This window comes from Coregonus lavaretus (assembly GCF_964263955.1).
Source record: "Coregonus lavaretus genome assembly, chromosome: 13".
Classification (NCBI taxonomy): domain Eukaryota; kingdom Metazoa; phylum Chordata; class Actinopteri; order Salmoniformes; family Salmonidae; genus Coregonus; species Coregonus lavaretus.
In genome coordinates, this window is record NC_140000.1 from 47085930 (window position 1) to 47110382 (window position 24453).

The following is a 24453-nucleotide window of genomic DNA, read 5'->3' on the forward strand; positions in this document are numbered from 1 at the left end:
TCTGTGTTGTGTCTGATGACTGTGCGGGATTGTCACTGGCGGTAGGTTCCCAATTGTTGTTGGATCCTCCTTAAGCCTGCTGCTCTGATGTTTTGATAGCCTCTTGACAACAACTTACTCCTGTAGAACCAAATATATGTAACTATGCATACAGTACATGTATATCTGCTCTATATATGTGCGTAGTCCTGCACATGCACATATATATGTATGAAAGATGCACTGGACGCGCTTTAACAAGGTTGAACCACATTGATTCCATCTGGCGCCTTTTCAATCTTTTCTTTGCATTTCAAAACAAGATGTGCTAAGTTGCTAGGTTACTGCTTTTGAAACCTGTAGTAAGGTTTAGATATACAGTAGCTTTATGTTTCGCATACATTAACCTGAAGCCAAAAGGCAGATTGACTTGACTTTGACTTAACCTAGTAAAATATCCAATACACATTGTGGGTGTCGAACATGAGTGTCTATTCTGCTATACTCCTCTCCTCTCTGTGTGCAAGCAATAACAAACAACCAATTTTATTTTTTATAGTTTTGCCTAGGGAAAAATTGACAATATATTTGCTTGCATCAGGAGGAGACTCAGATGGGCCGTACAAATTCCAAACAAATCAATGTTGTTCAACCTTGATGCTTTCACACCAGCAACCTGACCACTAATAGGGCAGGCCCCCATCACCATGACAACACCTCTTACCAACACCTACCTACCTACTGCTGGCATGATGCTTATAGCTTCCATCGGCGTGGGGGTAACACATGCAGCTGAGGGTTCTGACAATGCGATTGTGTCTCCTGATGGGTGACTGATAAGTAGACTGAGAATGTGGGGGTCACAACCAGAGTACTGTTCTGTTTAAAGAGAATGCCCTGCATGCAACAATGACGGTCTGACAATGTCTGACCTTTGGAAGGCAACTTTGACACTGAATGTACTTGAGAGCTAGTTTTTGCCTCTTTAATCGCATGCTTACCAATAACAAACTGACTGCCCCCCTGCCTCGAATCCGCCTCTCCCCCACCACCACCAGCATCCCCTCAGAACCAGGCTAGCGAAGGAAAACTCACTCTTCTTCTTCTTCTTCTTCTTCTTCTTCTTCTTCTTCTTCTTCTTCTTCTTCTTCTTCTTCTTCTTCTTCTTCTTCTTCTTCTTCTTGTTCACTCTCGCCATCTCTTGACATTTCGCTGTTGATTTGTTTTGCACCAAAGACTGATCTGCTTGAAATAACATCAAAGGAATTGTCGTTTGTGGTTTGCAGAAGCTCTCTCTCTCTCTCGCTCTCTCTCTCTCTCTCTCTCTCTCTCTCTCTCTCTCTCTCTCTCTCTCTCTCTCTCTCTCTCTCTCTCTCTCTCTCTCTCTCTCTCTCTCTCTCTCTCTCTCTCTCTCTCTCTCTCTCTCTCTCTCTCTCTCTCTCTCTCTCTCTCTCTCTCTCTCTCTCTTCCTCCTCTGCCTGCCCATTACTCTCATCTTTTGGCTCTATCATTTGATCTCTCTCCCCCCTCGTCCCCTCAGACCAAAACACCCACAGATTGATTGAACCGCATCAGGGGTCCCGGCCCGAGGCTAGCGCATCACCGAGCATGTCCTGGTGTTAACTGCTGTGGTGTTTTAGTGCTTGCTCCCCCCATTATAATCCCCCAAAAGAGAGGCAGCTTTTTTCAGGAGACGGGCCCGCTGGCACACCCGCTGGCAGGCCCGGGGCGGGGCAGGGCGACAGCCGTCTAAGTGGGCTGGCACAGGCGGCACACGGAGGGCACTGACTGTTGGTGGGTGTCTCCTTCAGGCCTTGAAGGATGAGGATGACGCTGAGACAGGCCTGACCGATACAGAGAAAGAGCCCGAGCCCAAGGAGGAAGAGAAACTGGGCAAATTACAGTTCAGCCTGGATTACAATTTCACGGAGAATACGGTAAGGGTCCGCCTCTGATATCCACTCTCACTGTCGTTGTTATCTGAAACGTCTCTCCTTCGTAAGTATGGTCGCCCCAATCTTCCTCTGTGGTTGGTCCATCGACTCATCAATCCATTAAAAAAAACACTGAGAAAATGTTGCCTACCCAGGTAATGCAGAGCATACTCCTACTGTTCATTTTTGTATCACCACTGTTTATTATTATTGGCAACATGTTAGCCGGAGCTTATCAGCTACACCTCACCAGAGGATTTTGGGGTTTACCGTTTTTTTTGTAAAATAAGCTATTTCGGCCTTGACGGGAACACAGTCCCCTCTGGAATCCATCTGCTGTATTTTTCTCAATGTCAGGGTTTTAAAAAGCAGAGCGACTTGAGGAGCAGATCAACATCCAGATGTTGTGTGACAGATCATAGAGGAGGGTGGAAGGCAGCGTGGAGAGGAAGCTCTGCTGTTCCTCACTGGGGCCCTGCTAACTCCCTGTCATTAACGGAGCTGATGGACAGCCTGAGATTAGCCACTCACACACATCACTGTCTCATCCACATGGCCAGGTGTTTTCAATGGCTCAATGGGTTAGAGCATGGTGCTAGCAACACCAGGGTTGTGGGTTCAATTCCCACATGAGCTGAATGTACAGTATGTCTCACTGTCACTGTTGACAGTTCTCTGTGGATTACTTTGGATGAAAGCGTTTGCTAAACCGCCATATTATCCACACGTTCGGAACATTAGAGATTCTCCACATACATCACAACTTTCCCCTGAAAGACCCTCAAGCACTCTGTTTGTCCTAAAATGAAAATGCTTTAGCGATTGTAGTGATGGTAACAGACAGTAATGATGCTAATCATGAGGATAAATAATCACAATATTCACTCACACACTCAGTTGTTATGGCCATAATAGCTATGGTCATTATCATAATATCAGTCAAATGTATTCTGATAAAGAGCCTTATTACCATTTAGCACTAATGCACTAACTGAATACTAATCACATTACTTATTTTATATATTGCATCCAATATAGCTAGCGCCATTCCCGGTAGTTGTGAAACCATGCTAGTCTGTTCTGTTCTGTGAGACTCTGTGATTACAGTGGTCCAGTAATAATAAGCACTGTGACTCCATAATGGATCCATAATGAATGGATGGCAGTTGTCACTGTGTGTGTGACAGCAACTTGGAGCATTGGGCCCCTGCGCTCACTGACAGTACCCAGCTCTGAGGCTGAGAGACAGAGCCAGGGAACCAGGGACTGTTGTCAGTCTGACCCACTTTCAGTTCAGCAGCAGCCACAGCAGAAAGCCACCGAGCCCCCTACTCACTCAGCTCCTGTGTCTTCAGATCAGGTCCACAGAGTAGAAGCAATCACGGTGAAAAGACTGCCCTAGTCTGAGGAAGAGTGGCTGACACAGGTGATTGTTCCACTAGTTGTTCTCTTGTCCTCTGTTGAGGACGTTGGGGTGGGAGGAGGAGGAGGAGGAGGAGGAGGAGGAGGAGGGGGAGGAGGAGGAGGAGGGGGGGGGGACAGGAGACAGGAGGGCTAAGCTCTCGTTTTGTTTAAAGGTAATCAGCCCTTCTCAGCTCAGTAGAGCAGGGACTCTCTCAGAATGGAGGAAAGAGAAAGACCTGTATGGCCAAATGTCTCCGCCTGTTTCTGTTAGTTAAGCACCAGTGATGGCTACTGCCCCAGGCCTCGACTAGAATGGCGTTTTGGGGGTCTAATGAGAGCACAGGTTAATAAAGGATTCGGTACCCAGAGTACGGTGGCCGTATCAAGCAGCTCCTCCACAAACGATCCACAAAGGAGCCAGAAAGGGAAACATAATATGCTATTCCCACTTTCAACATCATATTAATTTCCCTTTTAATGGGTCGAAAGGAGACCCTCTGCATTCATAACAGAAAGTCTACCGTCTACATTATATTAGGTAGGAATAATATCCTTAAAACCACCGTTTTTTCCAATTAACTTTCTCTGTCTCTCCAAATGTACTTCTACCATTGACCTGTGAAAGAGAATATATTCTCAGAGGCTTCAGCGAAAAGCAAGACAAGACTGGAGGAATATGACAGCTCCTTTCATATCCCCTTGGGGCTTTCGCTTTCTCCTTTGAAGTGTGCAGTGTTTGTGTGGCTATGTGGAGCCGTGATGGTAGGGAGGGACCAGGGAGGGAGTATCAGAACAAATCCCTTCAGGACGTGCTGCACAGGGCTTAGTCACAATTGCAGGTGCACGCCGTTCTCCAGCCTCCCGTCAGCGGCTAATATCACACACACAGGGAAGGGTTATGACCCGGCAGGCCCTCCTCTGTGACAGGACGCTGCTCCTCCGTTAAACACACACAGGTTTACAGACCTGGGGAATGTGAAAGAAGCCAGATCAGTATCGTGATGATCATATCAGAACACAAACACAGATTGGAATAGTACCCTTTAATAATCCAGTTTAGTAGTACCCTTTAATAAAACAATAGAGGTGGTTTCACAGCAGAATATCTGATTTGAATTTCCTCTGAAATGTTGTAATAGGTAAAACCTAGTAAGCAAACAGTCTTTGTCACAGACCTCCAGTCCCATCATCCTCTTAGAGATGATGAGGATGAGTCCAGGTGGGTGGTGGCTCACAGTAAATACAGTGTGACAACGTGTAGCAGGACATCTGACACTGCTCCTCTCTGGACGACTGTGGGGAAATCTAATGGACAGCATGTCAGGATTAATAGACACACTTACAGTTGAAGTCTGAAGTTTACATACACTTAGGTTGGAGTCATTAAAACTCGTTTTTCAACCACTCCACAAATTTCTTGTTAACAAACTATAGTTTTGGCAAGTCGGTTAGGACATCCACTTTGTGCATGACACAAGTAATTTTTCCAACAATTGTTTACAGACAGATTATTTCACTTATAATTCACTGTATCACAATTCCAGTGGGTCAGAAGTTAACATACACTAAGTTGATGGTGCCTTTAAACAGCTTGGGAAATTCCAGAAAACGATGTCATGGCTTTAGAAGCTTCTGATAGGCTAATTGACATCATTTGAGTCAATTGGAGGTGTGCCTGTGGATGTATTTCAAGGCCTACCTTCAAACTCAGTGCCTCTTTTCTTGACATCATGGGAAAATGAAAAGAAATCAGCCAAGACCTCAGAAAAAGAATTGTAGACCTCCACAAGTCTGGTTCATCCTTGGGAGCAATTTCCAAATGCCTGAAGGTACCACGTTCATCTGTACAAACAATAGTACGCAAGTATAAATACCATGGGACCACGCAGCTGTCATACCGCTCAGGAAGGAGACGCGTTCTGTCTCCTAGAGATGAACATACTATGGTGCGAAAGGTGCAAATCAACCCCAGAACAACAGCAAAGGACCTTGTGAAGATGCTGGAGGAAACAGGTACAAAAGTATCTATATCCACAGTAAAACGAGTCCTATATCGACATAACCTGAAAGGCCGCTCAGCAAGGAAGAAGCCACTGCTCCAAATCCACCATAAAAAAGCGAGACTACGGTTTGCAACTGCACATGGGGACAAAGATCGTACTTTTTGGAGAAATATCCTTTGGTCTGATGAAAGAAAAATAGAACTGTTTGGCCATAATGACCATCGTTATGTTTGGAGGAAAAAGGGTGTTGCTTGCAAGCCGAAGAACACCATCCCAACCATGAAGCACAGGGGTGGTAGCATCATGCTGTGTGGGTGCTTTGCTGCAGGAGGGACTGGTGCACTTCACAAAATAGATGGCATCATGAGGAAGGAACATTGGAGTTGCTTGCCAAGACGACGTTGAATGTTCCTGAGTGGCCTAGTTAAAGTTTTAACTTAAATCTGCTTGGAAATCTATGGCATGACTTGAAAATGGCTGTCTAGCAATGATCAACCACTAACTTGACAGCTTGAATAATTTAAAAAAGAATAATGTGCAAATATTGTACAATCCAGGTGTGCAAAGCTCTTAGAGACTTACTCACAGCTGTAATAGCTGCCGAAGGTGATTATAGCATGTATTCACTCAGGGGAGTGAATGCTTATGTAAATGAGATATTTCTGTATTTCATTTTCATACATTTGCAAACTTTAATAAAAACATGTTTTCACTTTGTCATTATGGGGTATTGTGTGTAGATGGGTGAGAGAAAAAAAGAATGCACAACTCGTCATACCTTGACACGAATGGGGTATGGAAGCCGACGACGTCACTGCGGTTGCAGTAGGCTAAGGAATGAAAACACTGGACACTGGAGAATTGGAAAATCATTGCCTGCTCAGATCAATCCCGGTTCCTGCTGTTTCACGTGGATGGGAGGACTAGGGTATGGGTACATGCATCCATCATGCCACGTGTCAACATTGCAGGCTGGTGGTGGTGGTGTGATGGTGTGGGGTGTATTTTCATGGCACACATTGGGCCCATTGATAAAAGTTGAGCAACATTTGAATGCCACAGGATATCTGAACATCATTGCCAATCAGGTGCATCGCTTCATGGCAGCAGTGTACCATCTGCAAATTGATTTTTTTCTGCAGGATTATGCCCCATGCCACAAGGCTAGGATTGTATAGGAATGGAGTCCCCTGTAGCTCAGTTGGTAGAGCATGGCGCTTGCAACACCAGGGTTGCGTTTCCCACGGGGGGCCAGTATGAAAATGTATGCACTCACTAACTGTAAGTCGCTCTGGATAAGAGTGTCTGCTAAATGATGTAAATGTAAATGAATGGATCCACGAACATGACAGTGAATTCAGATTACTGCAGTGGCCTGCCCAGTCACCAGATCTCAATCCAATTGAGCATCTGTGGGATGAGATGGAACAAGCTATTCAGAGTAGAGATCCACTACCAGCCAACTTGACACAGCTGTGGAAAGCATTGGAGTCAACATGGACCAGCATCCCTGTGGAACGCTTTCGACACCTTGTAAAGTCCATGCCCCGACGAATTAAGGCTGTTCCTTCGTAGAAGCCGCTCCTCCGTAGGGCAAAAGGGGGTGGGTGCAACTCAATATCAGGAATGTGTTCCTAATGTTTTGTACACTGTGTCAGGAGTTGGAATCAAAATTATTTTCCAATCATTTCGTTCTGAGCAGATCCATATTTTTTTTGGTTCCAATCCACTGTTCCGACCAGCAAAATAAAGTTCTGAACCGGTTCGAACTCAACAAAAGTAACAGTTTATATCGTTCCTTTCTGTTCCTTTTAAAACCTCTGAAATCTACAGTTCTTTTAACATTTAGCTCGACATTAAATTACTTCACCAATGGATAGAGCAACTTGCTATGGAGGGGGCAAGCTATGTGCATGCATTGTAGGGTGCGACATGCGACTGAAATTTTGCGGGTGAGGAGAGTGCTGGGCATCTTGTTGTTCTGACATTATCTGAATTAGGCCCACAGAATTATACCTACGGAGGAGCGGCTTCTATGATGGAACTTTGAACTTCAGAGAGTTGGCTTAACTAGCGTTGGACCAGAGCTAGCCCTTGATCATGACTCTCAGTTCCATTACATTACACATAATGCCGCCTGGAGTTTTCGAGAGCAGAAATAATATAAAAAATAATTTTGTAGGTAATAAATTCAATGTGAAACCTGATAACTACAATATCATTTACTAGCAATGAAAAAGTGAATCCATTGTTCTCCAATTAAAAATCTCTCTCCCTAGTGTCGTATCGGATGAATGGTGGCCATTATTGCTGTCAACAAAGAGTCCGTCTATGCTGCATCGTGTTAGAGGCTTTTATTAAAATCACAAGGTTACAGCATAAATGACAGGTGACATGACACCCGGAGAGCGACGCCTCAGAATGGCTGCTCGTTCTGCCTTTCTTCTTCGTTTTCCCCCCTATTTATAAACACTGATGCTCCCTCTTCTGACCAATCACCAGTCTCCCCTGTCTACAACACACTTCCGGTCTGGTGTATGTGGCGTTACACCTAAAACATTCCCTCTTGATACTAACATAAACAACATTCCATTTCTTCATGAAAAACATTTAACAAAGGCATAATCTTCAGATACGATACTAGTTTCTGAATCACGCCTGTAACGTCTGTAGCTACAGTAGACTATGCATGCTTCGAGGGGAGGGGGAGGGGCAGGCAGCCTACACACTGGCAAAGATGTTCATCTGGCAGTCAGGCAGACACTGGAATACGTTTCTGATTGACAGTGAAGGCACTGTGTTGCATTTTCTGTCGGACCTGGAAAAAATGCCCGGAACGTAAAATAACATTATTAACCGGTTCCCATTCTTTTAAAATAACGGTTATTTTCTGGAACAGTATAGATCACTTTTGTTCTCGGTTCTGGTTCTGTTCCTTGAAAAATGTCATTATGTTCCGGATTTTGGTTCTGTTCCCTGAACCGGTTCCAACCTCTGCTCAGTGTATATAACAAGATTATAACTTTTTTAGTATTACAACAATTTTGTGAGAATGTGATGCATTAGCATGGGTGCATTTTGGCACAATATCACCCCCATTGACGGAGGGGGTTCCATCTATGTTCCTTTCATATTGTGTTCCTGTGCGGTGTACTTGTGCTGTACGTGGACAGTGGGCTGTGTGTTGAGTATTTGCTTTGGCCCCTGTATCGTATCGTCACACAGTCATCCCCCACCCCCATCATCATCCTCTCATCATGACCTTCCTACAGCTGGAGTCCCATCACCATCTCCCCTGAGCCTTGCTTTAGCACTCTGATCTGATCTGCGAAAACACGGGTCTCAAAATATAATGAGATCCAGCATCCGTTGATACACCGATCCATGCGTTTTGATGGCAGAGGGTAGCCTTATTTCTCCGCTCCAATAATCCATGCTGGCTGGCTGACTCTGACAACTGCTGGAGAGCTCCATGGCTGAGTGCCCTGGTCCCCCTCCAGATTGCTGGTTGATGGCTGCCTGACAGGAAGTTGATTGACTGACTAGGTGGCCCCAATAGGCCTTGGAGGAAGCAGCTGTGACTGGCAGGTCAATCAGCCTCCCCGGCCCCCCAGCATGGTTATCAATTATCAGCCTGATGTGGCCGAGAGCAGGCCTCTCACTGCTCTGACAGGTCCTGACCTTGACTGCTGACTGCCTTAATATTGCTTTGGCTTAAACCACAGTGGCTTTCACAGCAGCATTACTTTAATATCACCTATGGCCTGCCTCCATGATTTGGAATGTAAAGAGTTACAGATGAGAAGGTATGGATGAGTCCCTTTGAAAGAGATGACCGATGGGCTTCTTTCGCATAAGAAAATCTAAACTATAAAGGCTCTTGACTTCAATTCTGCTGGTGATCGTTTTAAACCCATGCCATGTAGTATCTCTCCATCCTAGTGTTTTGCACCAGTGATAAGACCGGGGTTTATTCCAATTGAACCAAAGCTTGGTGCTCGGTTAGAATGTTGGTGGGATGACAGTCATATCAATGCGCTGGAATTGCTGTGGGTAGGACTGTAGTGCTGACTAGCCTCTGTTGTCTCCCCTCCCCCTTCCTCTCCACAGCTCATAGTAGGGATCATCCAGGCAGCGGACCTTCCAGCCATGGACATGGGCGGCACCTCTGACCCCTATGTCAAGGTCTACCTGCTGCCTGACAAGAAGAAGAAGTTTGAGACCAAGGTCCACCGGAAAACCCTCAACCCCACCTTCAACGAGCAGTTCCAATTCAAGGTACTTATTCAAGGTATAAGAGTAGACTAGACAATACTTACCCATGCTACTCTCAAAACCTTGGCCTGTGCAGCAGCAGCAGCAGTAGCAGTAGCAGTAGCAGTAGCAGTAGCAGTAGCAGTAGCAGTAGCAGTAGCAGTAGCAGTAGCAGTAGCAGTAGCAGTAGCAGTAGTAGTAGTAAACGTTATTATCCATAATAGCAACAACAGACATTTGTCAAGGAATAGGACAAATACACAAACCACACATTGCACACAGTAGTTTAAGCAGGTTGTGTTTATTCGTTCTATACTGACAAAGTCATTTGCATCCTGTGGTGTGATCGCTCGGTAAGGTGTGTAGACACGGAGCAGCTGGCCCAGTAACAAGCTGCTGACAGACTGTCTCTCCGTCCACACAGCCTCTGTATGATTAGGATTCACACAGGCAGATGCAACGCTCCATCTCACCTTTTTCTCTCTCTTTTTCTTGTTTTGAGTTGGCCTAAATTTGAGCAAACGTTTCTCAGTTTCAGATATGTGATTGTAGCTACAGTATCTCAGCTGCGGAGGAAGAGTTGTGGCATTCACCCAGCAGTAAAAAGAGCACAGGTGTTTGTCTGCAGCGGTTGCCAGATTGGTTAACCAGTAGCATCATTATTTTAGAATTCAGAAAACATGGTAGATCTGTGAAGCTATATTTATCCCACCGGCGCCTAGTTGTAATCACAAGTGGCTCCAAATATTGAAATGAAGGAGCTAGGAGTGTTCTTTGGTCGTGGTGGTGATAGTGTCAAGGACAAACTTCGGAAGACTTATCTCTTTTCTAGCCAATCAGGCAGTCCCGGTGTATAATGAGCTTTGTCTGGAAAACAGCTCAATTGGAGGCAATCAAGAATCAAATCCCAGACACCACCCTTCTCCCCCCCATCCTCTCTTCACCATCCCCTCCACCAGCACCCCTTCCTTCGCCCCGGATCTCTGGCAGATAAGACTGACTGCCGCCTATCCGTCACAGACATGACTGGAGGAGGAAGGAGAGGGGGAGGAGGGGGTTTGATTGATTTGTAATGCTCTAGACCTAGAACTTCCCCAACTCGAGATGATTCCTCTCTATTCCTTGACAAGTAATACCAGTGCCTGGGAGTAGCAGGACAGATACAGTGCAACCTGCTTTGATGCAGCGTGCCAATCTGGCAGCCATTTTGGAAAGCACCACTATCACCACTATGCTAGTACAGTTGTCAACAATAGACTACTTCGATTTATCCATAGTTTGAGATCAGTAAGTTCTACCAGAAGTCACTTCATTAGAGATAGGTTTCAAGTTCGGTCAGACTCTCTTCTCGTGGTTCTATGCATCATTTCAGTCCTCATGGTTCTCCCCAGGTGCCCTACGTCGAGCTGGGAGGCAAGACGCTGATGATGACGGTGTATGACTTTGACCGCTTCTCCAAGCACGACGCCATCGGAGACGTGAAGCTGCCCATGAACAAGATTGACTTTAGTCACGTGACAGAGGAGTGGCGGGATCTTGTGAGCGCCGAGAAGGAGGAGGTAAATAATAACTCTAAAAGTTTACACATCAGAAACTCCTGATATGTTCTTCCCCAAAGTTACGACAGTTGACTACCAGGATGTGTTAGCACCAAGGTAACAGTACATTTCTAGAAAATCCACGATCCGGCATTTTAAATGAAACATTTTATCACACGACAATCGTATGACTATGTTAAACATGTTTTACCTGGGATTGAAGAGTGAGCTCAGGGCCATACAGTGGTTGGGGGTATTCCATATCTCTTGGAAAATGTCACTTTGTCATCCCTCCATGCTTCTCATTCTGTTAATAAAGTGTGATTTCCCAAGCAGTGGTGCAGGAGATTAAATGTTCAAGGTAAATGTCATGGCGTACAGCATTTAAGCGTGGGTTGCTAGGGGAACCTTGTTTTTAATGGCATGCTTGGTTCATGTAAATGTACATTTTCACACCTGTGGTGCCAGAGAGTGGAAGGGCATCTCAATCTGCAGCGTTATTCCAGAACCAGACAAGCTACACCTGATAATTTCACGCAAGGCTGGAGACACTGTCTTAACGCCCTTAAAGTGTTACAGTCACTCACTTGAGTGGGTTTTTCTCTGAAAGACCTTGAAGTGTTTTGATTTGATTTGAAATGGCCACTTTCACCATCATGAGCACCATCTTAAATACTATATGATTATGCAAATGTTGAAATGTGATCATTATGCGAAAACTTTAAGGATAATGTGACACACCAAGCAACTTCTGTGGGTGGATAAGAGACAATAGGGTCAAGAAGAAATTCCTGTCCTCATTGAAGGTGTGTAACAGTGACTGAAAGGAATGTTTCACACATCAGCTATGCCTCAGTGGCTGCAAATTACACCCAACGAGGTCCTAGCGGCTAGCCAGAGATCCTCTGAACAGCCCAACCACTAGTCTGGTCCCAGATCTGTTTGTGCTCTATAGCCAACTCCTATTTCTCCCCATACATGTACATGTTTGGCACAACCACACTAGACTAAGGGCAAAGTAGGTCCTTCAGAATGGTCCCAATATCCACTCAGAAAAATGTATGGACACATTACCCATATCTATTCAAATATATGCATCCACAGATGCCCCTCTGGGGTATTATTTAAACAATAAGCAATAAGGCCTGAGGAGGTGTGGTATATGGCCAATATACCACACCTCCTATAATTATAAACTGTGTGGTTCAAGTCCTGAATGCTGATTGGTTGACAGCTGTGGTATATCAGACCGCATAATACGGGTATGACCCCAATTATTTTTTTACTGTTCTAATTACGTGTGTAACCAGTTTATAATAGCAATAAGGCACCTCGGGGGTTTGTGGTATATAGCCAATATTCCACGGCTAAGGGCTGTATGCAGGCACTCCGCGTTGCGTCGTGCATAAGAACAGCCCTTAGATGTGGTATATACAGTAATGGCCATATACCACACCCCCTCTGGCATTATTGTTTCATTATACCATGGTATTGTTGAATACTCATTTCTGATTGGCTTGAAGGGCATTCTAGAGCATGCATTATTTCCCTATAATGCACGGTATATTAGCACTGTAGAATTCAATGGCTATTTCATTCTTATATGTTCTATGTTTGAGCTGCTTTTGAAAGCAGGTGTCGAATTGAAAACATTGTTGAATTCGATTTTCATAATAGCAAGCTAGGACTGATGGTTTGGTTAGCTAAACTAGCAAGTCTGTTTGTTTGGTTACCAAGGCAACTACTGTCGCTATCTAGTAAACTTGCTAGCTACTTCAGTGGATGTTGAACAAATTTCTACCTGCAAATGAACAATTTGTATTGGCAAATGTGTGAAATTATAGCCATGGTATGAAAGGGATAATCAACTCAGAGCTCTATGCGTTCTCTGGAAAAGAATGCAACTCAATGGAAGGTCAGTTCCACGCCGCTAGCACGTCGTGGAACACACCTTCCACGTCTTTCATCAGATGGAATCCAATGTTTTTTAAGCGACAAATGGTCAACATATCAGGGTGTTTCATAATTTGTTTGTTTCCATCGTGTATTCTTCTAGAAATAAAGGTTACTTACAATGGCGTCCGTTGTCGAGAAGAAAAGTGATGCGGTGACAATTCGATTTACCTGCGAACGTGCTTTGAAATAACACACCCATATTCACTGACCATGCATTTTATTAGCTACAAAATGTTAGACTCATCCTCGTAGGTTGTGTGACAGTGTTAACATAGCGAAAACAACCTCATCCTGGCGGGTCAAACATGGAGCACTCTCAGCAGTAGAGGGTCTAGCAGCTCAAAAGACAGTGCTGGCCTTTCTCAGTTAATTATGGAATATATTAGACTGTGTCATGATGTCTACCGAGGCTGCCCCTCCTCCTTGGTCGGGCAGGCTTCGGCGTTCGTCGTCACCGGAGTACTAGCTACTGCCGATCTCATTCTCATCACTCCACTTGTCATGTCTTGTCAATCACACACACCTGGTGCTCATTCCCCTAATTAGTCTGTGACGAGGTGAAATGAAGGAGTCAGGCGCAGGAGGTAAAATACCGAAGTCCAGAGTTGAATGCGTTCACATATATCAAACGCCCCAAGCGTCAAAAGGAACAAGCTCAAGAGAAAACATCCACCTTGGTATAAATACAATGTTGAGTAGCTCAACCAAGCTAACATGCTCTCACAATAAACTATCACTCACAAAGACAAGGGGAACAGAGGGAACACTTATACACATACTAATTAGGGGAATGAGCACCAGGTGTGTGTGATTGACAAGACATGACAAGTGGAGTGATGAGAATGAGATCGGCAGTAGCTAGTACTCCGGTGATGACGAACGCCGAAGCCTGCCCGACCAAGGAGGAGGGGCAGCCTCGGACAGACATCGTGACAGACCGTGATGGCTTCATACAAGCATGATTTATATCAGTGTTTTTTTCTCTCAGTCTCTCTGCCCACGACTCCCTGGGAGGAGTGTGTATTTATGTTGATGAATCTGGAGCCTCAGTCATTAAAGTGAGAGTCTATTTAGTCCCGTCGGCTCTGGGCTGAGTGTACAGGCCAGGCACAGCTAGACACACTGACTGAGTAATGGCAACCCAGGCTGAGAAGAAACCTGCCCCATATACAACTCACATCTGGCAACCTTATTACAATCTCATCACATATAATTAGTATTAGGGAATAGATCTTGATTGTAATTTGATGAAAGACCTCTGGTATATAAAGCAAAAATCAATCTTCAGGCCTCCTTGGCCATTGATTTATGATGTGTATTCATAATGGCTGTCTCCAATCATCTGCTGGTTAGACCTGGAACACTTTATTGAGCGCCAGTCTGTTCTACTTGTTAATATGGGTAATGACAGAAATATGTATCCCATTTTTAATCTGTTCACTCTGTGATTACCATTATTTATTTCTATGTTGATGTGCATGACACAAGGGAATGATTGATGAAGTTCTGGCTCTCAACCGCTATAACCTCAACCAACTACCCCTACAACAGGGGTGCCCCCCAACTACATTCAGCCACAGCCCGTTTTTTTCTTGAGCGGATGGTCGTGGGGCCAGAATATAATTACAAATAATTTGCTAAATTGACCGCAAGAAGCCCAAACAACTGTATAATATATGACTAAAACATAATCATTTCAAACCTTGATTACATTGGGATATGATCACATTATGCGTATGAATACTTGGGAACAGATCTCCTAAAGTAAAATCACTTGGAGCTGATTTCCTGGTGTTTTGTTACAGTATTTTATGTCCCCCCCCCCCCACAAAAAAAAGAAGACATTTGCTCAGAAAACTTTGGGGCGAAGTAAAATCACCCACGGGCCAAATTCAGCTTGGGGAACCCTGCCCTACAAAGATCCAAGAAAACCCATATAGGAAAACAGAATCCATGTGAAAGCATGATAGCTTTTAGACAGACAAGACAACACTCCCAAACCATGTTTCACTTCAGCAGACAACTTCATTCTTATTCCTAGCTATGGTAATGACTCCTCTCTCTCTTCTCTCACAGCAAGAGAAGCTGGGTGATATCTGCTTCTCCCTGCGATACGTGCCCACCGCCGGCAAGCTGACCGTGGTGATCCTGGAGGCCAAGAACCTGAAGAAGATGGACGTGGGAGGCTTGTCAGGTAAGCAGAGCAGAGCTGAGGGCCACAACAGACGCCTGAGGGCCACAACAAGAATGGCTAGGCAGGATGATTGACAGCCAGGGGGCCTAAGATGGTAGTAAGTCATTTTACCTCCAGACCTGTGGTCCTCTGTAGCTCAATTGGTAGAGCATGGCGCTTGTAATGCCAGGGTAGTGGGTTCGATCCCCGGGACCACCCATACATAAAAATGAATGCGCACATGACTGTAAGTCGCTTTGGATAAAAGCGTCTGCTAAATGGCATATTATTATTACCTACTCTCACCTGTGTCATGTCCACTCAATAGGAGGGGCTGTCATTTTGAAACCCTCAGTCAAAGCCACACTCTCTCTCTGGTAATGAATGCTTTCAGGGTGTTATGTATTAGAAACCATTGTTTTGCCCTCTCCCCTCTCTGTGCTGTTCTAATGTTTTTAGCTGAAGGCTTGGTGAGTCATTGTGGGGCCCAGTGTTTTGTCAGGGTGGACTTTGGGGAAATTGGTGTCTGTTGGAGACATTGAGCTCTGATTGTGCGGTGCTTTCACTCCCCGCTGGCTTTCCACACGACAGGCTCATCTTTTGTCTAAGAAAATGCATCTTCGGCAGCAATCACTTTAGTCTCTCCTATCTTCCTGCAGCTATTTCTCTCAAACAATAACAGTCCCCTACCAATCATTGCCCATCCTTATATCGGCAGTAGAAAACAGATAACATCTGAAGTGACTAATGTATATCTAAACTCTCCCTCCAAAATGTATTACCAAGCCAAACATGTGCTGTGGACATCAATAGAAATTGCATTTTGTCCTCCAGAATAATGCCAATGTGAAGGCCGCGGGTGATGCCAACAGAACACGTGTTTAGACCCAGGTACTCCAGGGATCAGTGGTGTGGGTGGTGGTTAAAGGGCTCCACTGTGCAGACCTGCTGTTGTGTGGGAGAAAATCCACATGGACAGTAATGATCGCAGTGGGCAGTAATGAACACCCTGCTTTATGTTGAGGGGAGATCCCATAGGGACTACAATAAAAAAAGCTTTGGAAAGTCACCTGGCCATTGTGGCCATTGTTCACTAATGCACCTGTAGAGGCTCATAGATAGAACACATTTCTAATGAATTTACCAACTATGAAATGCAAGCCTGACGCCATGGTAACAGAATGTTCCATTTGCGATTGTGACAACGAATGCACGCACGCACACACACACGTGCAGGTGTGTGTGTATTACAGAGAGTAATCCATCTAGTGTTGAGCAGCTTCCCATCCATCAGTGAGCAGGGGGCAGAACTCTCCCTGAGGGCCAGAGAACACCATGATGGATATCAGACACTCTCCCATGACGCACCCCTCGGAACACCACACAACCACACCACCAATACTGTTCTACACAGAAAGGCTTTTTTTCGGTGGACAGGAGAAAGTTTTCGTTGCTGCACTGCTCAGAGAGAAGCAAAGAAATCTCATTTTCTTACCCTCTGCTCTTTCCTCTGGGAAGGAGGGCTATGTGGGCGCTGGCCCCTTCTAGCAAGCAGAGCCAGCTGTGTGTATTTCCTGTATGGTCCTGGCAATTTGGGCCCTTCAGGAGTTAGAAATAGGAGCCCACCTGAACCATTCATCCCTCCACCCCCACAAATCCCCTATCCTCCTCTTCCTCCCTGTCCTTCCTCCTCACCTTAACCCTCTCCAGGCTGCAGTTACCATGCATCTAGTCCATTCTCCCCACCTCCCCGTTCCTCACAGCCTAGCAGGCCATCAGTGCCTGACTTACCTAACAGAACTGCTACCTCACTCTAACAACCCTGGACCTTCCCTCATCTGTCAGAGTAGTGTGCCTGGAAGCCATTAGCCAGAACCCATGCCTCCCCGCTGGTATTTTCCACTCGTCGCATTAGCTCTCATCTGTCGTCATTTGCATCATGGGATTGGCCACATCCTAAACTGTCAATCAAGCTGATGAGGTAATAGATGGGAGGCAGTTTGAAGGCCAGGCGGTTACTGTGGGAAACTAATTCAGAAGGAAAGTGGTTAAGAAGGATGGCTGGGCTTGACATGCAATATGCCATAGGTAATTGGTGCATGGTTTATCTAGTGTGTTTAAAAGGTCAAAGTGGAGCCAAGTCTGGGGATTTCAGGTTAAATTATTAACGTATGGTAATAGCATGTTTTTCATCTCAATTGCCATTGGATTCAGGCTCCGAACTATGATTTCCATTTTAATAGTGCATTAGACTGGCTACACTGTTGTGTGTGGGTCTGTGTGTATGGATATGTCTCTCTTTGCATACTCAAATGAGCATACTGTATCATAAAACCTGTAAGGGGATAACATGATTTCTAGCCAATGGCTTCTAGCCATCCCAAGACCCTATTGGCACATCATTGTCTATCTAATCTATCCAATTGGTAAAGTACATAACACTCTCACCTGGGTTTTCTCTGTTTGAAAAATCCACAGAGGGAATGAGAATTATAGGAGCTATTGTTCGACTTTCATGCTCCCCATTGAAGTCCCAAACAGTAGGCTAGAAAACAGGCATCTCGTTCCCACTCACACAGCTTATTTGGATGTTCATGTTTTTTAAGTCAAACTGAACAATGAACAAGGTAGTGAAGCTGAACACAATGACAGCAATTTTACCTTTTCTGTTATCAGATAATTGAATTGAAGAATAGCTTGTGCTTGGGTTGTTTTGTTCAAGTTTTGAAAGAGAGTGTTGTCGTTCCTTTTGAAAGGAACCAATACTCTGGTATCTCTCTCTCTCTCTCCACCTCTGGGTTTGACTAACCAAATAAACAAATACCAAACAAGCATTAGGGCAGAAAATATTGTTTTTAGACACCTGTATCTGACAAAATGTTGTTCCAATTCAGTTTTTCTAACAAGATATGGCAGAGGACTATATCTCAGTTAGCCCGTTGTTTGAAGAGGCAACTTCTCCAGAAGTGTCTTTCTGTCAAGAGAATAGACGTCAAAGCCTGGCAGATAAATGAAATAACAGGCATGTATATAATAACAATAATTAGTGACTATATCACATCGTGACACAGCCAGAACTGGAGGAGGAGGGCAAGTAATTGATGGCCTGGGATTGGTCCTTTTCTCCGTTGCTGTCCTGTTTATCGAGCCTAATTATTGCTCAGCAAACGAGACACCGCTATTTTCATTAAAATATGTATAATTATTCATAATTATTCTGATTGCCCCAAAGAATCGTAACAGCCAGAATCGCTGTATCATGCTGTGCAGCAAATCTTGTTTCAAACAGTTTTAAAAGAGCACCTAATCTAATCATCGACAAAGGTTCTCAGCTGAGCCGCTCCTGAATCACAGTGGAAGGTTTATTTTTTGGTCAACAACCTCTTCTTTATCATAACAGAACTACACTACCGGTCAAAAGTTTTAGAACACCTACTCATTCAAGGGTTTTTCTTGATTTTGACTATTTTCTACATTGTAGAATAATAGTGAATACATCAAACTACGAAATAACACATATGGAATCATGTAGTAACCAAAAAAGTGTTAAACAAATCAAAATATATTTGAGATTTGAGATTCTTCAAATAGCCACCCTTTGCCTTAATGACAGCTTTGCACACTCTTGGCATTCTCTCAACCAGCTTCATGAGGTAGTCACCTGGGATGCATTTCAATTAACAGGTGTGCCTTCTTAAAAGTTAATTTAGTGTATATCCCAGGAGGGAAAAAAGTATTTGATCCCCTGCTGATTTTGTACGTTTGCCCACTGACAAAGACATGATCAGTCTATAATTTTAATGGTAGGTTTATTTGAACAGTGAGAGACAGAATAACAACAAAAAAATCCAGAAAAACGCATGTAAAAAATGTTATAAATTGATTTGCATTTTAATGAGGGAAATAAGTATTTGACCCCTCTGCAAAACATGACTTAGTACTTGGTGGCAAAACCCTTGTTGGCAATCACAGAGGTCAGATGTTTCTTGTAGTTGGTCACCAGGTTTGCACACATCTCAGGAGGGATTTTGTTCCACTCCTCTTTGCAGATCTTCTCCAAGTCATTAAGGTTTCGAGGCTGACGTTTGGCAACTCGAACCTTCAGCTCCCTCCACAGATTTTCTATGGGATTAAGGTCTGGAGACTGGCCAGGCCACTCCATGACCTTAATGTGCTTCTTCTTGAGCCACTCCTTTGTTGCCTTGGCTGTGTGTTTTGGGTCATTGTCATGCTGGAATACCCATCCACGACCCATTTTCAATGCCCTGGTTGAGGGAAGGAGGTTCTCACCCAAGATTTGACGGTTGTCACGCCCTGGCTCGGGGGACTCTTAAATGTTTAGCCAGGGTGTGGAGTTTCTGTTTCATTTTCTATGTTTTCGTTCTAGATCGTTTAGATCTATGTTGGCCAGGGTGGTTCCCAATCAGAGGCAGCTGTAGCTCGTTGTCTCTGATTGGGGACCATACTTAGGCAGCCTGTTTTCACTAGTTTATTGTGGGATCTTGTTCCGTAAGGTTTTGTGTATAACCTAGGACTTCACGTATCGTTTGGTTTATTGTTTTGGTTTGTGTTGTGTACACTAAATAAAGAATGTACGCTTATCACACTGCGCCTTGGTCTGCTTCATCTGTCGACGATCGTGATAGAAGATCCCACCACCAGAGGACCAAGCAGCGTGCCCAGGAGGAGAAGTTGGCGATGTCCCAGGTGGGCGAATGGTGGTCTTGGGAGGACATATTCGCGGGCAGAGGGCCATGTGCAAAAGTAAATGCCCAGGCAGGAGAGGAGAAATGGCGCCAACCGTGCCGACGACAGACACACGAGAGGCAACCCCAAGTAATTTTTTTGGGGGGGGCACACGGCGTGGACGACGGGGCTGCTGGAGGCAGCTACAGGACGAATCGGCAGACTAGGAGAGGAGGCCACCAGGTTTGGGGGGCTGGAAGGGTGGTTGGCGGAGCCTAGAGGTAGAGCAGAGCCAACTCCCCGTACTCAGGCTAGGCAGCGTGAGACTGGGCAGGTTCCGTGTTATGCGGAGCCACGTACTGTGCCGCCAGTGTTCCGGCACAGTCCTGTACGTCCTGTGCTAGCACCACGCATGTGTCGTGCTAAGGTGGGCATGCAGCCAGGACGGAGTGTGCCGGCTCAACGCTCGTGGCCTCCAGTACCCCTCCTCGGTCCCGGATATCCTGCGCCAGTGCCACGTGCTGTAGTGCCAGTACGAGTGCACAGCCCTGTATGTCCTGTGCTGATGCCTCACACAGATTGTGTGGAAATAGGCATTCAGCCAGGACGGGTTGTGTCAGCTCTCCGCTCCAGACCTCCAGTCCGTCTCCACAGTCCAGCCCGGCCTGTTCCTGTCCCTCGCACCAAACCAGTGGTGCGCGTCGCCAGCCCGGTCCGGCCCGTTCCTGCTCCCCCCACCAAGCCAGTGGGGCGCGTCGCCAGCCCGGTCCGGCCCGTTCCTGCTCCCCGCACCAAGCCAGTGGTGCGCGTCGCCAGCCCGGTCTGGCCTGTTCCTGTCCCTCGCACCAAACCAGTGGTAGTGTCACGCCCTGGCTCTGGGGACTCTTAAATGTTGAGCAAGGGTGTGGATTTTCATTGTTTAGTTTTCTATGTTTTTCGTTCGTTGTCTCTGATTGGGGACCATACTTAGGCAGCCTTTTAGCATGTTAGTTTTGTGGGATCTTGTTCCGAAAGGTTTGTGTTGTAACCTAGGACTTCACGTATCGTTTGTCTATTGTTTTGGTTCGTGTTGTGTACACAAATAAAGAATGTACGCTTATCACGCTGCGCCTTGGTCCGCTTCATCTGTCAACGATCGTGACAACGGTACATGGCCCCGTCCATTGTCCCTTTGATGCGGTGAAGTTGTCCTGTCCCCTTAGCAGAAAAACACCCCCAAAGCATAATGTTTCCACCTCCATGTTTGACCGTGGGGATGGTGTTCTTGGGGTCATAGGCAGCATTCCTCCTCCTCCAAACACGGCGAGTTGAGTTGATGCCAAAGAGCTCGATTTTGGTCTCATCTGACCACAACACTTTCACCCAGTTCTCCTCTGAATCATTCAGATGTTCATTGGCAAACTTCAGACGGCCCTGTATATGTGCTTTCTTGAGCAGGGGGACCTTGCGGGCGCTGCACGATTTCAGTCCTTCACGGCGTAGTGTGTTACCAATTGTTTTCTTGGTGACTATGGTCCCAGCTGCCTTGAGATCATTGACAAGATCCTCCTGTGTAGTTCTGGGCTGATTCCTCACCGTTCTCATGATCTCCACGAGGTGAGATCTTGCATGGAGCCCCAGGCCGAGGGAGATTGACAGGTATTTTGTGTTTCTTCCATTTGCGAATAATCGCACCAACTGTTGTCACCTTCTCACCAAGCTGCTTGGCGATGGTCTTGTAGCCCATTCCAGCCTTGTGTAGGTCTACAATATTGTCCCTGACATCCTTGGAGAGCTCTTTGGTCTTGGCCATGGTGGAGAGTTTGGAATCTGATTGATTGATTGCTTCTGTGGACAGGTGTCTTTTATACAGGTAACAAACTGAGATTAGGAGCACTCCCTTTAAGAGTGTGCTCCTAATCTCAGCTCGTTACCTGTATAAAAGACACCTGGGAGTCAGAAATCTTTTTGATTGAGAGGGGGTCAAATACTTATTTCCCTCATTAAAATGCAAATCAATTTATAACATTTTTGACATGCGTTTTTCTGGATTTTTTTGTTGTTATTCTGTCTCTCACTGTTCAAATAAGCCTGCCATTAAAATTATAGACTGATCATTTCTTTGTCAGTGGGCAAACGTACAAAATCAGCAGGGGATCAAATATTTTTTTCCATCACTGTATAATACAGCACATACCATGCAATGCATCGCAGGCAAGATACTTGCATCTTTCTCATAATCTCTGCTGAAGATGTACAGGTAACCCGTATTATAGACTCAAGGTGAGTCCCTATATTTAACTACAGTATATACTGTGACAATGGATCAACTCTCACTAGTATGACTCACCACAGGAGAGAGCTCCAGTACCAGTGGAATTAAAATAGTTGTCACTTCTCACGGCCGCAGGGCTCTTCACTGGCTGTGTGCGGCACTGTGATAACGGCCTATTTCTATGGGTGAAGTATGTTTGGAGGCAGGTAGACCATGTCCCCTCACATAAAAGGTGTACAAGTGTGTAGAAGCATGGAAGAGAACTCAGCGCCACTGCTGCCAACCTACATACAGTGACGTAAATCAAGAGCCAATCAAATCTGTGGTGGTAAATAACATAGTACTATAGAATAGTATCAGTGTTACATACAGAAGCACAGTGGAGGTTACTGGAGGATGAGTACATGCTTGTTAAGATAATGGATGTACTATCTTCACTGTGTAACACTCAGTGGCGCAGTGGTCTAAGGCACTGCATCGCAGTGCTAGCTGTGCCACTAGAGATCCTGGTTCGAATCCAGGCTCTGTCGTAGCCGGCCGCAACCGGGAGACCAATGGGGCGGCGCACAATTGGCCCAGCGTCGTCCAGGGTAGGGGAGGGAATGGCCGGCAGGGAGGTAGCTCAGTTGGTAGAGCATGGTGTTTGCAACGCCAGGGTTGTGGGTTTGTTTCCCACTGGGGGACCAGTATGAACAAATAAAATAATGTATGCACTAACTGTAAGTCGCTCTGGATAAGAGCGTCTGCTAAATGACGTAAATGTAATGTAAATGTGCCACCTCTCTCTCAGTCACAGGGAATACTGAGGCTGTTCATAACAGGATAATGGACCTTCTCAGTGAGGAGTTTATCACATCAACCAGTCCTCTAGTATTAATGAACCTGCACTGTCCACACCCAGTGCTTCTACACCGCACCTCAAGCCTCTCGGCTGGAGACCATATTATTTGTTTTGTTTCTCATGCATACTGCCCGGCTGTTTAAGGGAGCTCCAGGTTCACAGTGCCACTCCAGTTACTTACACAGCCAAGGTGTGGAAAGCAATGAGGCCAGGTGCTATTATAATGATGAACGAATGGAAAACTCATTTGGTGGTGATTAGGGAAATGCAGAAGTTTGGAAGTGTGTATGTGTGCGCGTGTGTGTGTGCGGCATGTGTGAGTTTTCCGTGCTCTGTGTGTGTCTGTGGTGTGTGTGCGCTGTAGTGGAGTTGTGTGTGAATGATTAATGTCAAATCCAAGTCTGTAAAACCGAGATGACAGTGGGGCCCTGCATGCCCCTCCTCCACGGCCCATCCAGAACGATGGGAGGGAAACTAAACTAAGATGACAGCTAAGCTATATTTAACCTGCTTGTGTTGATGTTCGTTCAACATCTTGTACACAGCCCCCTCAAGCCAACACACAGCACACTCGAGTAAGCAGCCAACGTGCATGTTTACTAGTGGCTTTCTGTTTTCATTGTTTGGTCTTCTTACGCTCAGTAGACTAATTATGATTGGTATTGATTGCTATTCTCTTTCACTTAGGCCTATCATCCGAAGTAAACAGCAATGACTAGCTATCGACAGTCTTAAAGCCTAGATCTTAGAGCTTCTGTTGAAACCGACGGGTGAATACACAGTAACGCTGAAATAGTCTCGTAGCGGTAGGAATTAATAAAATGTATTTGTTTTGGATGTACACACTGTCATGTTAAAAGGTCCTCTGTCATATGTTTGTCACAGAGCCAGCTGGGATAGAGAAGGTCCTGTTGTGGCTGCTGCTCTGACAGATCGCATGGGACAGGTGCCTGCATTGTCTCCTCCACAAACACCTGCAGCCGACGTTGCTCATGTCCTCCCCGTTAGTCACTTCTCCACACATCTGCTACTTCCTGTTCACGGGGAAGGGAGGGGGAGCCTTTATAAATGGGCACAGCATCTTTTCATAATACCCCGGCCCATTGCCAGTGATCCAGATGAGTGATCTGCCTCCGTATACCAAAGTGTAGACAGACACAGCGAACAGGTGCATCACATCAGCTGCTGCGGCCACTCATCCACAAAATGGGCAGAGATTAGAGCTGTCTGGGACGAGACGCCGAAATGAGCCGGATATGAGTTGGGGTGCGTCGCCCGCCAAAACCCAATAATACTGGCAGCGAGATAAGAAGAGTCTGGGTAGAATAGGGCTGAAAGCCACGGGACACCACAGGTGTTTTTCTAATGGTGGAGGGATAGGTTATCTGTGATAACCCTGTCTGGTTGTTGTTGTTGTTGTTGTGTGTATTC

General features: G+C 45.5%; 1 protein-coding gene across 1 annotated transcript in view; it reads left to right on the forward strand.

The window, feature by feature from the left end:
- The window catches only part of LOC311139672 (synaptotagmin-1-like), a gene marked incomplete at both ends in the record, with an annotated part of 42652 nt that overhangs the window by 11932 nt on the left and 6267 nt on the right, over positions 1-24453 (forward strand). Inside the window, 4 exons of the mRNA XM_084174593.1 lie at positions 1791-1916; positions 9431-9598; positions 10966-11133; positions 15145-15262. Of these exons, the coding sequence (XP_084030719.1) occupies positions 1791-1916; positions 9431-9598; positions 10966-11133; positions 15145-15262 (580 nt within the window). The remainder of the gene's footprint in view (positions 1-1790; positions 1917-9430; positions 9599-10965; positions 11134-15144; positions 15263-24453) is intronic.